We start from the raw sequence: 13,752 nt of genomic DNA, 5'->3' as shown, positions 1-13,752 counted from the left end.
AAATCAGAAACCAGGATGGCTTCTCGAAATCAGGGACGTCCCTGGAAAATAGGGACACTTGAAGTGTCGGTTATTCTATTTATTTATTTCATATATTTATATGCTGCTACTTAATACTAGAACACCCTCTAAGCAGTTTACAAAAAGATAATGTGTGTGTGAGAGAGAGGGGGGGACAAATGACAGATAGCTAGATAGATGATACGGTAGATAGATAGACAGACGAAATAAAAATAACAATATAAAACTAAGACTGCAATAACAGATGAAACAATATTTTTTTAAAGAAACCCAAAATGTAGCAACACTCTTAGAAAACTTTTTTAGGGATCAGGGAAATGGCTCAGTAGCCTGGCCATCAAGTGTCAGTAAGGTGAATGGAGAACAGGAGAGAGGTATGGTCTGCAGCTATTCTGACCCTGCCCTCAACCCTCCAACCTTATCCACCTCGTTGCTCACCATGCTGTCTCCTGCCAATAGCCACTTGAATAGGGGCACCATCCCTTGTCTCTTCACCCTCCGGCTTGCCAAAGCACAGCCAGACTCGCAATGTGCAGTATTTGCCCCACTAACACACGCACATCACACACCCAATTCTGTCTTCCACCTACTCCCAAGCGATTTCCTTACTCAGACCATTCACACTGCATCAACACAAATCACAGAGCATCCCCCTCTCATCCATTATCACTCATGCCATATTACTCAGACACCTCCAGCAAGACTCACAAATGCACCATCCACCCAATCTCTCCAACACTTCCTTCTTAATCACCAATCTCTCAATCTAGTCTGCAGCAAAAACATCAAGGCAACAGTAAAAGCACTGGCAGAAGCATATACAATATTTAAGATATTGCCACCCATCAATCACACACATGTGTTGTTCTGGGCAGCTTTCTGGCTCTCATCCAGGTTGCTACCTCCCACCCAGGACTCTCAGCCAAGGATGGTTCTGGGACTGCACTCCACTCCCTGGTACTCCTTCCTCCCATCAATGATGCCCTCAGACATTTCTAGTCCACGAAACAGGGACTTGACAAAAAATTGTAGTTCAGTTTGAAGGCAGGCACCCTTGCCCTCATCACAACCCCAAAAGGGAAACCCTAAAGTGTGGCCCTACCCTTTGATTTTGCCCCTTCAAGCTCACTTGTGGGATGCCTCAGGGTTCCGTCCTCTCCCCCATGCTTTTTAACAGCTACATGAAGCCGCTGGGAGAAATAATCAGGGGGGTTGTGCTGGGGCTCCATCAATATGCTCTACTGTACCTTTCTTTTAAATCGGAACCAGTGAAGGCAGTGAAGGTCCTGTGTGAGTGCCTGGAGGCGGTTGGAGGATGGGTGGTGGCTAATAGATTGAGGTTGAATCCTGACAAGACAGAAGTACTGTTCTTGGGGGACAGGGGGCGGGCTGGTGTGGAGGACTCCTTGATCCTGAATGGGGTAACTGTGCCCCTGAAGGACCAGGTACACAGCCTGGGAGTCATTTTGGGCTCGCAGCTGTCCATGGAGGTGCAGGTCAATTCTGTATCCAGGGCAGCTGTCTATCAGCTCCATCTGGTACGCAGGCTGAGAGCCTACCTGCCCGCAGACTGTCTCGCCAGAGTGGTGCATGCTCTAGTTATCTCCAGCTTGGACTATTGCAATGCGCTCTACGTGGGGCTACCTTTGAAGGTGACCCGGAAACTACAACTAATCCAGAATGCGGCAGCTAGACAGGTGACTGGGAGCGATCACCGAAACCATATAACACCGGTCCTGAAAGACCTACATTGGCTCCCAGTACGTTTCCAAGCACAATTCAAAGTGTTGGTGCTGACCTTTAAAGCCTAAACAGCCTCGGCACAGTATACCTGAAGGAGAGTCTCCACCCCCATCGTTCTGCCCGGACACTGAGGTCCAGCACCAAGGGCCTTCTGGCGGTTCCCTCATTGCAAGAAACAAAGCCACAGGGAACCAGGCAGAGGGCCTTCTCGGTAGTGGCGCCCACCCTGTGGAACACCCTCCCATCAGATGTCAAAGAGATAAACAACTACCTGACATTTAGAAGACATCTGAAGGCAACCCTGTTTAGGGAAGTTTTTAATGTGTGACATTTTAATGTATTTTTAACCTTTGTTGGAAGCCGCCCAGAGTGGCTGGGAAAACCCAGCCAGATGGGCAGGGTACTTATTATCATCCATATATGGCAGACATTGCACTTCAGCAGTGCTGACTGTGAAGAGCAGACCTATAACTGCTGAAGTGCCTTCTTCTACACAACTACTCAAGGTAGAGCAATCCCCTCCTTTTCACCATCTGGCCACTCTAGGTGTCTAAGGCAGCTAGCTAAAGAGCTTTCACTTGAATGGAACTGTGACTTGGAAATTGCAAATGCAACCTCACAACACACCATGAACCACACAGTCCTTGAAAAAAAAAATCCCTAAAGAACCATAGAAGCTGTGGTTTTAGCGCTTTTCCTACTGACACATCTGCCGCCAGAATTCCTGCTTCTCCACCATTTGATCAGCATCAATCTATAATCTGTTTTACTTTACCCCAGCCTAAGACACACTTCAGAAACAAATGCAACATGAAGTTCCATTCAAATCATTTTTCGGTGCTGCAAGCATAAAGTGATGGACATGCATTTGTGATCTCAGCCTTTTTTAAAAAAAAAACCCACTGAGGTGTCGGTCTTAGTCCTGGTTTTCTCATCCTGGTGTCCTCCAGACACTGTTGGACTACAACTCCCATCATACTGCTGACTGCTGGCCATGCTGGCTGGAACTGATGGGAGTTGTAATCTAGTAACATCAAGGGGGCACCGTATTGGAGAAAGCAGGTCTAGTCCTTTGAAACTAGTGGCTCAACCAGCCAGCATCACATTCTGCAGCAGTGGATACAAAAACAAACAAACAGGTGCTGAGGGCAAACACAGACCATCATCTCTGTGTGCCCTGCTTGTGAACAGCCAAAGGCACCCAACCAACCACGGCTGTAAACAGATCACTGACTGAGATCCTGAAAGGCATCTCTCATCATGGTTGTTTTCAAATGAGGTACATGCATATGTGAATGGACACTTCAACAGAATGGATAATTCAGTCTAAGGCAAGCTGTGAGACAACAGACAATACAACCCAGGACACACTAATTTTCCTTTCAATATTGCTCCTTCCTAGCTGTTTTCATTTATTCTCTGAAGACAGGAATGGAATCGTACCCTCTGCCCCCACTCCCAACCTGTGAGTGTTCCTTGAATAGCATCTCTCTCCAGGCTCTTTCCATGCAACTGGGAATTCTGAAAAAGGCAAGGTCCCTATACATGTACACAGCCTGTGCATGTCTATTTGTACACACAGATGCTCTAACTGCACCTTTGACCAAGTGCACAGAGGTCTGGAGCAATGACACCAAGCCTGATTCCATCTTGGTGTTTGGTGAAGGCAGATATGGGGAGAGGGAAGGGGCTCCTGTTGAATAAATGCCTGAGGCGGTAAGAACAAATGAACCATCATCACTCATCAGGAGATGGCAATTTTGCACATGCAAATTAGCAAGCCATTGCCGCAATTAGGTGTGCAAATTCGCTTTAAATTGCTATGAGCAATTTTCAAGGACTGTTGTGTTCCATTAAGCACACTGTGGTGTTCTATGGCTTTTCTTACGCTTTCACGTAAGACACTATCAGAAAAATCAGAGCTATGGAACTGGATCTGGCCAGTGGGCAAAGTCAGTCATTCCTCATTGCCCAGTGGGCTGACGTGGTCTGCCTGGCCACACCCCTGTCAAAGTTCAAAGGGGCTAAATGTGCTGATTAGCAGTTACAGTGAACCCCTTAAGTCCATATGCAAGCAAGGTTCAGATTCAAATGGACATTCTTCCTCTGCAGACAGTGTCCAAATGAACAAAGGACCCTGACCTGATTAAGACTATTTCAATGATCTTATGAGAAGTACTGATTGCAACAAATATTGTTTTATGTCTGAAGAAGATCACATATTGGTGCCAAAAAGTGAACTTACCCAAACAATGTGTGTAGCTATCTGTGCCTTCTTTAACTAGCTGCATATATAAAACTTCCTTTCACAGAACACACACAGTCCAAAAAGCATATGTGTAGATTTTAAAAGCCTGGAAATAATTTGATTAGATTCTAACACATCAGCTTGGGGTGGGTGGGTGGGTGGGAAAGGAGGAGTTAACTTTAAAATTAAATGATGTGCATAGAGGACTGGAGTGAAACCTGCCCCTCCCTCTCTCTTAATTTCCCATGCTCCACAGCTGCAAGGTGGTTTCCCTTGGCTCACATCGGGTATCTGCAATGAGGTGGGAGAAACCATTTTAGAGCAGGAGAGGGGTGAGAGGAAGGAAGGATGTGGGTTTTGTTTCTATCATTCATGCACTATGTTTAATGTTAGAAGCTAACCTCCAATTCCTACTTTACAGCCAAACCAGCCAACATATGCTTAATAAACATGTGTGCCTCAAGAAGCTGGCACCAGAGAACCTTGGCTATCTGCCCTGGTTGCCACCCTGACACACCCAAGCAGAGGCTCTTGCTTGTAAGTAAGTAAGAAAGAGATATTTATTCAGACAAACAATGGTCCAGGTTCAGCATCAGGCACAAGAAACAGGAGTCATGGCTCAGGAGCTGAAGAGCAGGACAAGAAGTTCAGAACTGGATGAAAGCAATGAAGATGCCCTAACAAGTTTCCACGCCTCACCCACCAAGCTTTGAAAGACAAGGTGTGGCACTCTCCTTTGCAAAATACCTTTGCCTCGCAGGAATGTCGGACCCACCTACCTTTTGGGTGGGTGGGTCTGTTACCTGTACTCCCACCTGTGAAGGTAGCACCTGATTCAAGACTGCACTCTCCGGCTCGGGTTCCTGTTCAACTGCTGCTACCTCCGGTTCTGCCTCCCCACTTGGCTGCTCCAAGCCCTCCCCATCCTCCACTGAAACTCTCCACTCTAAAGGAAAATGAGGATAAGCTAGCATCCCTGCTCCCTCGTCCCTAAGCAACTGAAGTCAGGGTAGTAAGGGGAGATCCTCCCTCATCCAACTTGTGTTCCCACCATTCAGCCCTCCCTTCCCACACCACTTTTCTTTTTCCTTCTCTTGAGTCAGAGCCTGCCAATCCAACCAAATTCTGACTGCACACTGCAGGGCTCGTGACAATATTGACCACTCATAAGAAGGGAATCTTTGCATTTTAAAAGAGTCTTCTGTGCTCTCTGGGCATTTACCTCCCTACCAGCCAATTGAAATGGACCCCATTCTTTCTTAACACTGGAAGAGCATGAGACAATAACTGTCAAAGCCATGTTATTGTGCCTGTTTAATTGTTACCGACAGAATAATATTTCACACCATGCAGATTTGCTGCTGCTTTCCTGTGTACTAAATCCTGTTCCATGGAGCCCCACCCTGCAAATCCACATGCAACCACAATAATAGTTATCTGAAGGTGTGATTGAAAACTAAATAGCAGTCACTTATACAGCCATGTTTACTCAAAGCCCTTCCTCTTCAACCAGGTCAGAGTGCAATCCCAGCACATAGTCATACTCTTTTCTGACATACTGTTTGCATGCTCCATTCTTCACAATAAGCAGAAGTAGTTCTACATTGATGGAATGCAAGTTTGCAGTTTGTGGTGTAAAGAATTATTAATTCAAATAATTGCATTTGTGTCTACAATATGGGCTGAAACCAAGTGTGTGTTACCCCAAACACATTTTAACATGTGCTGGCTTAATTTCCTATGGTCTACACTGACTTTACAGTCTTTTTTCTTCTTTTTTTACTAACATTTACTAACACTAGCTGCCTGTTCAAAGTGAGAGGAGGATAGTGAAGAATATTGTGAAATGGATGTACCAATTTACTGTTAAAGCATAAAGTATTTATTTATTTAAGTGAGAGTTCTCTCAACTATTAAGGCATCATGTTAGAGAATTATGACTAAGAACTCTTGCTAAAAGACAATGATGATGATGATGATGATGATGATAATAATAATAATAATTTATTTGTACCCTGCCCATCTGGCTGGGTCTTCCCATAAGAAGAGTCCTGCGGATCCAATCAAGGTTCACATAGTCCGGCACTTTTTGCAACCTGCAACCAGAAGGGACTTAGGAGTGCTAAGTTTAGAGGCCTGGGACCCTTAGAAATCAGAACATGGACTGAGACTATGGTTGTTAAATGAAGAGGTTTCTTTCTGAGTATTTTCCTTGTTCACGGTTACATGTGGACAGGTGTTCTTCCTCCCAGAATTATCTGCAAGTTCTGGGATAGACTACCAGTAGTCTATATTCTGGAATCCTGATCTAATCAAGGAATAGATCCACCATTGACATTACAAGATGGTTCACCAGAAACAGGGTAATAGGTCACAATTTAGCTTCTGCCCACCCTTCTGCCATAATTACCAGTATCCCTGTCAGCTTTGGGACACTGCAGGTTTAACAGTAATTTGCTTTCCCCAAGGTACTCTGGGAACTGTAACAGTAGGGAAGATCTAGCTCAGTTCCCTCACCAAATTCTCATGATTCACTGGATACCCACCCAGAGTTATAGGACTAAATCCAGCCTTGTCATATCTAGAGCAAATTTAAGTCCCATTGATTTTAATGGGTCTATGCTAAGTATGAGTAGTTGGGATCCAAGCCATGGCTGGCATCCTGACAGCACTAGCAATGCATGTCAGGAAAGAAACATGTGCCCCACCACCAATGGTGTAGATCAGGCATAGGCAAACTCGGCCCTCCAGATGTTTTGAGACTACAATTCGCATCATCCCTGACCACTGGTCTTGTTAGCTAGTGATGATGGGAGTTGTAGTCCCAAAACATCTGGAGGGCCGAGTTTGCCTATGCCTGGTATAGATCCCTTTGCCCAACTCCACACTGGAGAGCAAGACTGCTTTTTGCTTCTGGCAGAGGGTCCCCAGATTCAGCCCCTGGCATCAGTAGTTAAAAAGGGGCTCAGGTAGCAAATTTAGGAAGTAAGTCACCTTGGAGAGCCACTGCCAATGGACAGCACTGGGTTTAATGGGACAAAGGCCAGATTCAATATAAGGTAGCTTTGTATGTTTAGCTCAAGGCTAAGCAGCAAAGAAGGAAGCAACAATTACCGGTAGGACAAAGGACTAAAAACTGAAAGCCAAATCCTCTGAAAATAAATCAATCTTTCCATGCCCTAGTTGACCATCTGTAGAGGGCAATTATTAGAATGTGCCTTTATCTGAAAATGGCTGAAAATGATTACGATGTGTGTGACACATTGACAGAGCCCATTCCTAGCATGCAGAAGGTCTTCCCTCATCACCATCAGGAGGGTTCGCAAAGACCTGCATCCTAAGAGGAGTTGTCAACCAGGGCAGGCAGAAGTGGACTGCACAGACCACTGTCCTAATTCAGTAAAGAGCAAACACAGAAGCAGTCCCTAGGCCCACCTTACCTATCTTCCTTTCTTATGGAAAGTTAAAAGGCACAGGTAGATTGATCCTTGTGGATTTCATTCTCCACATCCCTCCATTGGGAGAACTATCCAGTTATTCCTTCCTTCTGCTGCATGTTCATTAATCAGTTACTAATCCGCAATATGACTTTTCTCACTCCATTACTGCTAAACATTCTTTTCTGAAGTCTAAGTACACCATGGCAAGAGGAACTCCTCTATCAATATGCTTGTTGATACTCTCCTAGAACTTGGGTAGGCTAGTGAGATAGGCCCCACGCATGCAGAAGCCATGCTAGTTCTGCTTCAGCAAGACTTGTCCTTCTATATGCTCAGTAATTCTGTCTATAACAATGATTTCCATCAGTTTTTTCTGGAACAGACATTAAACTAATCAGCCTGTATTTCCAGGCTCTACCCCCCCTCCTAACCCCTTACTGTTGTTGGTAGTTATTATGCCAATATGGATGTATGGAGTTTGAACTGAACATGGGGGGGGGGGGAATATCAGGACCATTTCCTTAAAAAAGATTCTGTTAGATAAGCAAATTAAAAAGACTTTTCATGGCAAGGCACATGTGATGTAGAATTGTGGCCTCCATGGCTACTGAGTGTCATTTCCTTAGCCATGGCAACAGCCAAGCTACTGTCACTGTTATTATATACCATAATGGTTCACTATCTGGGCAGACATAACTCCTCAGTGACACACAGGAATGAGCAAAATAAGGGCTTCCATCTGCCAATAGAAATAAGCCCCCCTTTAATAATTGTCCTTATGATCACAGTTGCGCTCATGTTTGCTGCTTTAATCCAGCATCATTGGTAGATTCCCCAACCCCCCCTTCAACTTTGATGAGATTAACGCAAAGCCTTCAGAACTAAGTATGCCATGGGAAGGGTGTAACTGGCAGCTTTATTTAGCCTTAGGGTAATTTGACATGTTTGGTCACCAACGGGTTCTTCTGTTACAGGCAGGAGAGCAAGCCTTTCATTTCTGCAAGAAGTCTTTAATTGTCTCCTGCATTCATTCCAACCTTGTCATTTCATGCAATTTTAGTGTTTTGGCAGGCTTTCAATACCAACCTTAGCAAAGAGCTTGAGCTGCAATTGAAATTTATGCACAAAGGGCACACAGTCCAACTACACTTAAACAATGAGTTCAATGAGAGAAAGTGACTATTTCAAAAAATGAGCAACTGAAAGCAAAAGTTCATTCCATTTCTCACTGATCTGGTGCACTACTGCAATGGCAAAGGCAATGATCCACTCCTTTCCAATAGGGCAGGGGTCAGCAAACTTTTTCAGCAGGGGGCCGGTCCACTGCCCCTCAGACCTTGGGGGGGGCAGACAAATAACCCAGAGATGCATTTTAAATAAAATGGCACATTCTACTCATGAAAAAACACGCTGATTCCTGGACCGTCCACAGGCGATTGGGCCGCATCCGGCCCCCAGGCCTTAGTTTGCCTACCCATGCAATAGGGCTAGGGTGGTCATGTGTCCTATTTTAAAGAGGACAGTCCTCTATCTGAAGGGTTGTCTGATTTAAAGACTAAAAACCATTAGAAGGGAGAGCAGGATGCCTATCAGTTAGCGTCTAGATACCATACTTGCAGGGAGACAAGTTACCTAACCACGACAGTCTGGGGTACTGTATTAATGCATCAATAACAGCAAGCATTTCTAAATCTGTATATATGCCTACAAACTAGCACATGCATGTTTTGTGCAAATCTGTGTCCTGATTTGTTTTCTTGGGGGCGAGTAAGTTGCCACCCTACATGGGACCATCAAAGCAATTCACATTTGCAAATTTTATTTTTTTCATTTTAATAATTTGTATGCTGCTTAATATTGCAGTGTCTAAGTGGTAACTCTGTACATCCAATGACAATAGATATATAAGAGCAACCACCACATTTCCTGGTGAGGTATGGGTTGAATTTGACACTGCTGGGATGGGGGACCAATTGAGATGCATCTCTGAGACTTCTGATGAATTCCTGAATGATCTGGGAGGAGCTGTCACAATGAGTTGCTGAGTGAAATGAAACCAATAAGCAGATGACACCAAGCTCTATCTCTCCGTTTCATCTGAATTGGGAGAGGCAGCTGAGGTGCTAGAAAGGGTGCTTGGAGTAGGGTTGCCATATTTTGAAGAGCAAAAAAGAAGACACTATGACAGCCATTCAAAGCAAATGCAATTTGTCTCAAATTTTACCCCTGAAAAAGAGGACATGTCCTGGAAAAAGAGACACATGACAACCCAACCTTGGAGGCAGCGACAGGGTGGATGTGGGCAAATAAATGAAGCTGAATCTTGAAAAGACAAAGGTATTAGCTGATTTCATCCTGTGGTGTACCACAAAGACCACAATGGCCGTTGTATAGGTAACATAATGCTCTGTAAATACCCAAGTAGTTGCTTCCTAAAAGTTGGTCCTATCTTCCTGGGTTACAGTGCTATAGACCCTTAAAGCATAGCTGTCAACCCTCACTTTTTTTGCAGGAAACTCCCTTATTTCAGCGCCATTTCCCGCTGCTATCCTGCATTGTTAGATATACTGTAGACCAGGCATCCCCAAACTGCGCCCCCCCCAGATGTTTTGGCCTGCAACTCCCATGATCCCTAGCTAACAGGACCAGTGGTCGGGGAAGATGGGAATTGTAGTCCAAAACATCTGGAGGGACGAAGTTTGGGGATGCCTGTTCTAATTGGTCTGCTTCTCTGTGTCTCTTTTCCGCTACATATTTCCTCCGTTCTAATCCATCTCCTGCCTCTATTTTCTCATTCCAAAAGTGGATCCTGGGATAGCAATCTCTTCCCTGATTGAATCTTAGGAACTTAATCCTTCTCTTCACATTGTAGACAGAGTTTCATAATCTCCCCATTGCCCTCATTCACCCGGGACAGGTGAGGCTGCTGATCCCTTATTTTCAAATCCGAAAGTTGACAGCTATGCCTTAAAGGAATTCTATAGTCCGTTCTTCGAACCAAGTGAAGAGCAATAACCCCCTGTCTGTTTCCAGAGGAGGATAGCGTGACTTTTGTCACTCATGTTCTGCTTGCACCAGTCCAAATGCATCTAATGGGCATTTTCCAACTTGCATAGTTTTCGTTGGGCCTTCTGCTGCACCTCCTCCCAACTACTGAAGATTGCAAGAAGCACAAAGCAGTTTACAGCCTGCATGGCAGCTGCTGTGATGTTAACACAGTGCTCCCCTTCAACACTTCCATTTCAGACAGGAAGGGAATTCTTCTTGTCCTCAGCCACTGACTATACAGCACCCATGTATAAATCCCCATAGAGCAATCAACATAGGACTCTGCCATCTAGGCACAAGCAGACTGCTGGGCCTGTTAAAAAAAGAATGCCTGGGTCTGCCGGTTGTGGGGGCAGCGCCATCGCTGTTGACTCCTACTCTGGATTTGCAGGCATCCTGCATGGTTTTTACAAGCAGCACAACTCTAAGCAAGATCCTTGGCAGACAGCAAGCAAGAATCTACCCACATCCAGCCACTAACATTACTTTGTTCCTTTTCTTCTCCCGGGGAACGCTTACAGGGTCTGCTGAGGATACAAACAGCCCACCAGAGCAAAGAATAAATTAGCACAGTTGGACGGCACAGTCTTAGCGGCTACTGAGTACTGCGCACTGACAAACTACTTGGCAGGTTATGTCACAGTTTACAGGCACTGATTCATGGCTGTTAATTAGCGCCTATGGAGCACCAGCCCTGCACTAGGTGCTGCACACAAGGCAGAAGTGACAAAGTCCCTGCCCAGCAGGCTTACAAAATTAAGCAGAAGACAGGACAAAAGCGAAGGGAGAGATTTGGAGAGAGGAGGAACAAGGGTGGGAGGGTGAGCTGGGAGTAGACAGCACTAGCAAGCGAGGCGAGGCCAGGGTGATTCAGGAAAAGGCGTCTACAGTTCGTGATACAGTTTGTTTTTCTAAAAGAAAGGCAAAAGCAGGAATTCGGTTTGCATTCATCTATACAACACTGAAAGCATTAATTGCATTAATGTTATTGGGTCATGCTTTTTTTTTTTTGGAGGGGGTGTTGTTTATCACAAGTGCGAACCAAAGTAGCAGGATTTGTCATCATCATTGTTGAAAACTTTAGGAGGGGCAGGGATGAGCAGGAGAAAAGTAAATCCCTGCCACTTCATGGATCAAAATGCCAGTTAGGGCTGGTTCATTCAGTACATCTTATGTCCTAGCAAATAGTTCTGGATGAATGGGGCTCTCAAGCATGAGCATAGCCAGGATTTTTGTTAGAGGAGGAAGGTTTTTGTTAGTGGGGGCAGAACCTCAGATTTGTATTGATTTGTACTGATTGAGGGGGCAGCTGCCTCCCTGCCTCCCCCTTGGCTACGCCCAAGCTTTCAAGCATACACTTGATGTGTTGATCAGGCAATCACATAAATGGGGGCGGCAACAATCCCCAGGATTGTTCAGACACTTCCCCCCCCCCATTGTCACAGTCATGGTGCTCTCTGGAGACAATATGCATGATAACTTGTTACCAATTACATCCGCCCAGGCAAGTGCAAACCCAGGAAGAACTGGGTGGATTAAAATATATGTTGTTGTTTAGTCGTTTAGTCGTGTCCGACTCTTCGTGACCCCATGGACCATAGCACACCAGGCACTCCTGTCTTGCACTGCCTCCCGCAAATATATATATTGTGCAAATTGGCCCAGAGGTCAGAGCAATTTTATTTCTGGTCTTCTTGTTGCCAGAGCAGGCACTGACTTTTATGGCCAAAGCCACTGTCTTTCCCCAAAACTCAAGAGGCTCAAGGAAGCCCACTGTCAGCTCAGTCCGCAGAGCATAAAGACTCTTAATCTCAGGGTTCGAGCCCTATTTTAGGTAAAAGATTACTGTAATGTGGGGGGGGGGGTTGAACTGGAGGATGACTCTCGTGGTACCTTCAACTCTACGATTCTGAGGCTGAGTTGCCCTTGTCATCGAGCCCGGACCCCTGCTGGCTAGGGACTAAATTACAGCCCAAACCAGGAAGACATCTCGAGCTCCACACCAGCCGAGCTTTTGACCACTCTCGGCAAGCAGATCCTGCCGGACTAAACAAGCCAACAACAAACCACTTTCGATCCAGGCCCTACAGAAAGAGATCCCCGCTGCCATTCAGCAATGCTTGCATGCCCGCGTCTGTGCTCCAACCAGTCTCAAAAAAAACCACGGGCCGTGGTGTCTATGCAACTCAGGCGCTCTCCGGAACTTCAGCTCAACTTCAGGCTAACGAAAAACTCGCGCATCGCCCTCGATGACACCCGTGAAGCCATCGCAGCCCTTAGAAACAGCTCCGTTTCCTTCTCAGCGCCGCCGCCGAGCTCCTTTCCTCGCAAGGACTGGCTCTCTTTCTTCCCACCCTCCACAACCCCACAGGAAAGGGCACTGCAAACTCACCCCAAAGTGCTGATGAAGCCATTGACCGACCCTTCTGCGTACAAGGAGACGATGTCCCCAATGTGCAAGAAGCTAGACATCTCATTCATGATTCCAATTCGGCTGGCGTCCCGACGCCTTCCCCACCTCCCCCTCCTCTCGAGCCGTTCACTTCCCACCCAGGCGATCCACCATGTGGCCGGCGGAGCACCAGGATGCAATGGTCCAAAAGCTCCTCCGCCCGAGAGGGGCGTCCGGGCAACGGATCGCCCTCCGTTCACACGTGCTTGTGCTTATCCGCCGGGACGCGGCGCGGCTCGGCTCGGCAGCAAACGAGGAGGGAAAGAAGCGCGGCTGTGCACTTGGGGCTGGCGCGCGGTGGGGGGGGGGGGGCGGTGGAGATCGGCCAGATATTTGCATGAGTTCCCAGCGAGACACACTCTCTTTTTCGTCCAGCTCTCTACCTGCAGCCAATAGAAAGAGATCAGGAAGTCCTGATGAAACATTCGATGCAAATTGGGACTGCGAGGTGGGGGTGGTGGCGGCGGCGGCGGCGGAAAAGCCACACCCCTGCTGGCCACGCCCCTTCCCACCCACGGAAGAAACTTTTCCAGCATTGAGAAAGAAAGAAAGAAAAAGTATTTTGCTTCCGAAGAAGCGTCTCTCTTGCATGTAGAGGGAACAAGAAACTTGGGGAGGTGGGTGGGGAGGGAAATGAATTGTTTCCTCTGCTCCACCTCCCCGCCCTCACCCGAAGTATGTGTGTGCGTTTGGTGAGCTTCAAAAAGGAGCATTATCTGATTGTTCTTGCCGGAACTGCCCACGATTACGGCGCGAGACTCCTGCCAAAGACAATGAAGAATGAAAACACACACACACAC

The 13,752-nt window shown here is 46.4% G+C and overlaps 1 protein-coding gene across 1 annotated transcript in view; it reads right to left on the bottom strand.

The window, feature by feature from the left end:
* The window catches only part of ITPR3 (inositol 1,4,5-trisphosphate receptor type 3), a 103,698-nt gene extending 90,366 nt beyond the window's left edge, over positions 1-13,332 (bottom strand). The window contains exon 1 of the mRNA XM_035124051.3: positions 12,893-13,332. Within this exon, the coding sequence (XP_034979942.3) occupies positions 12,893-12,981 (89 nt within the window). The 5' untranslated portion in view covers positions 12,982-13,332. The remainder of the gene's footprint in view (positions 1-12,892) is intronic.
* Between the last annotated feature and the right edge of the window lie 420 nt (positions 13,333-13,752).

This window comes from Zootoca vivipara, chromosome 7 (genome assembly GCF_965207765.1).
Source record: "Zootoca vivipara chromosome 7, rZooViv2.hap1.1, whole genome shotgun sequence".
Classification (NCBI taxonomy): Eukaryota; Metazoa; Chordata; class Lepidosauria; order Squamata; family Lacertidae; genus Zootoca; species Zootoca vivipara.
The sequence above is the reverse complement of the archived record's forward strand: the minus strand, read 5'-3'. Positions and strand labels throughout refer to the sequence as shown.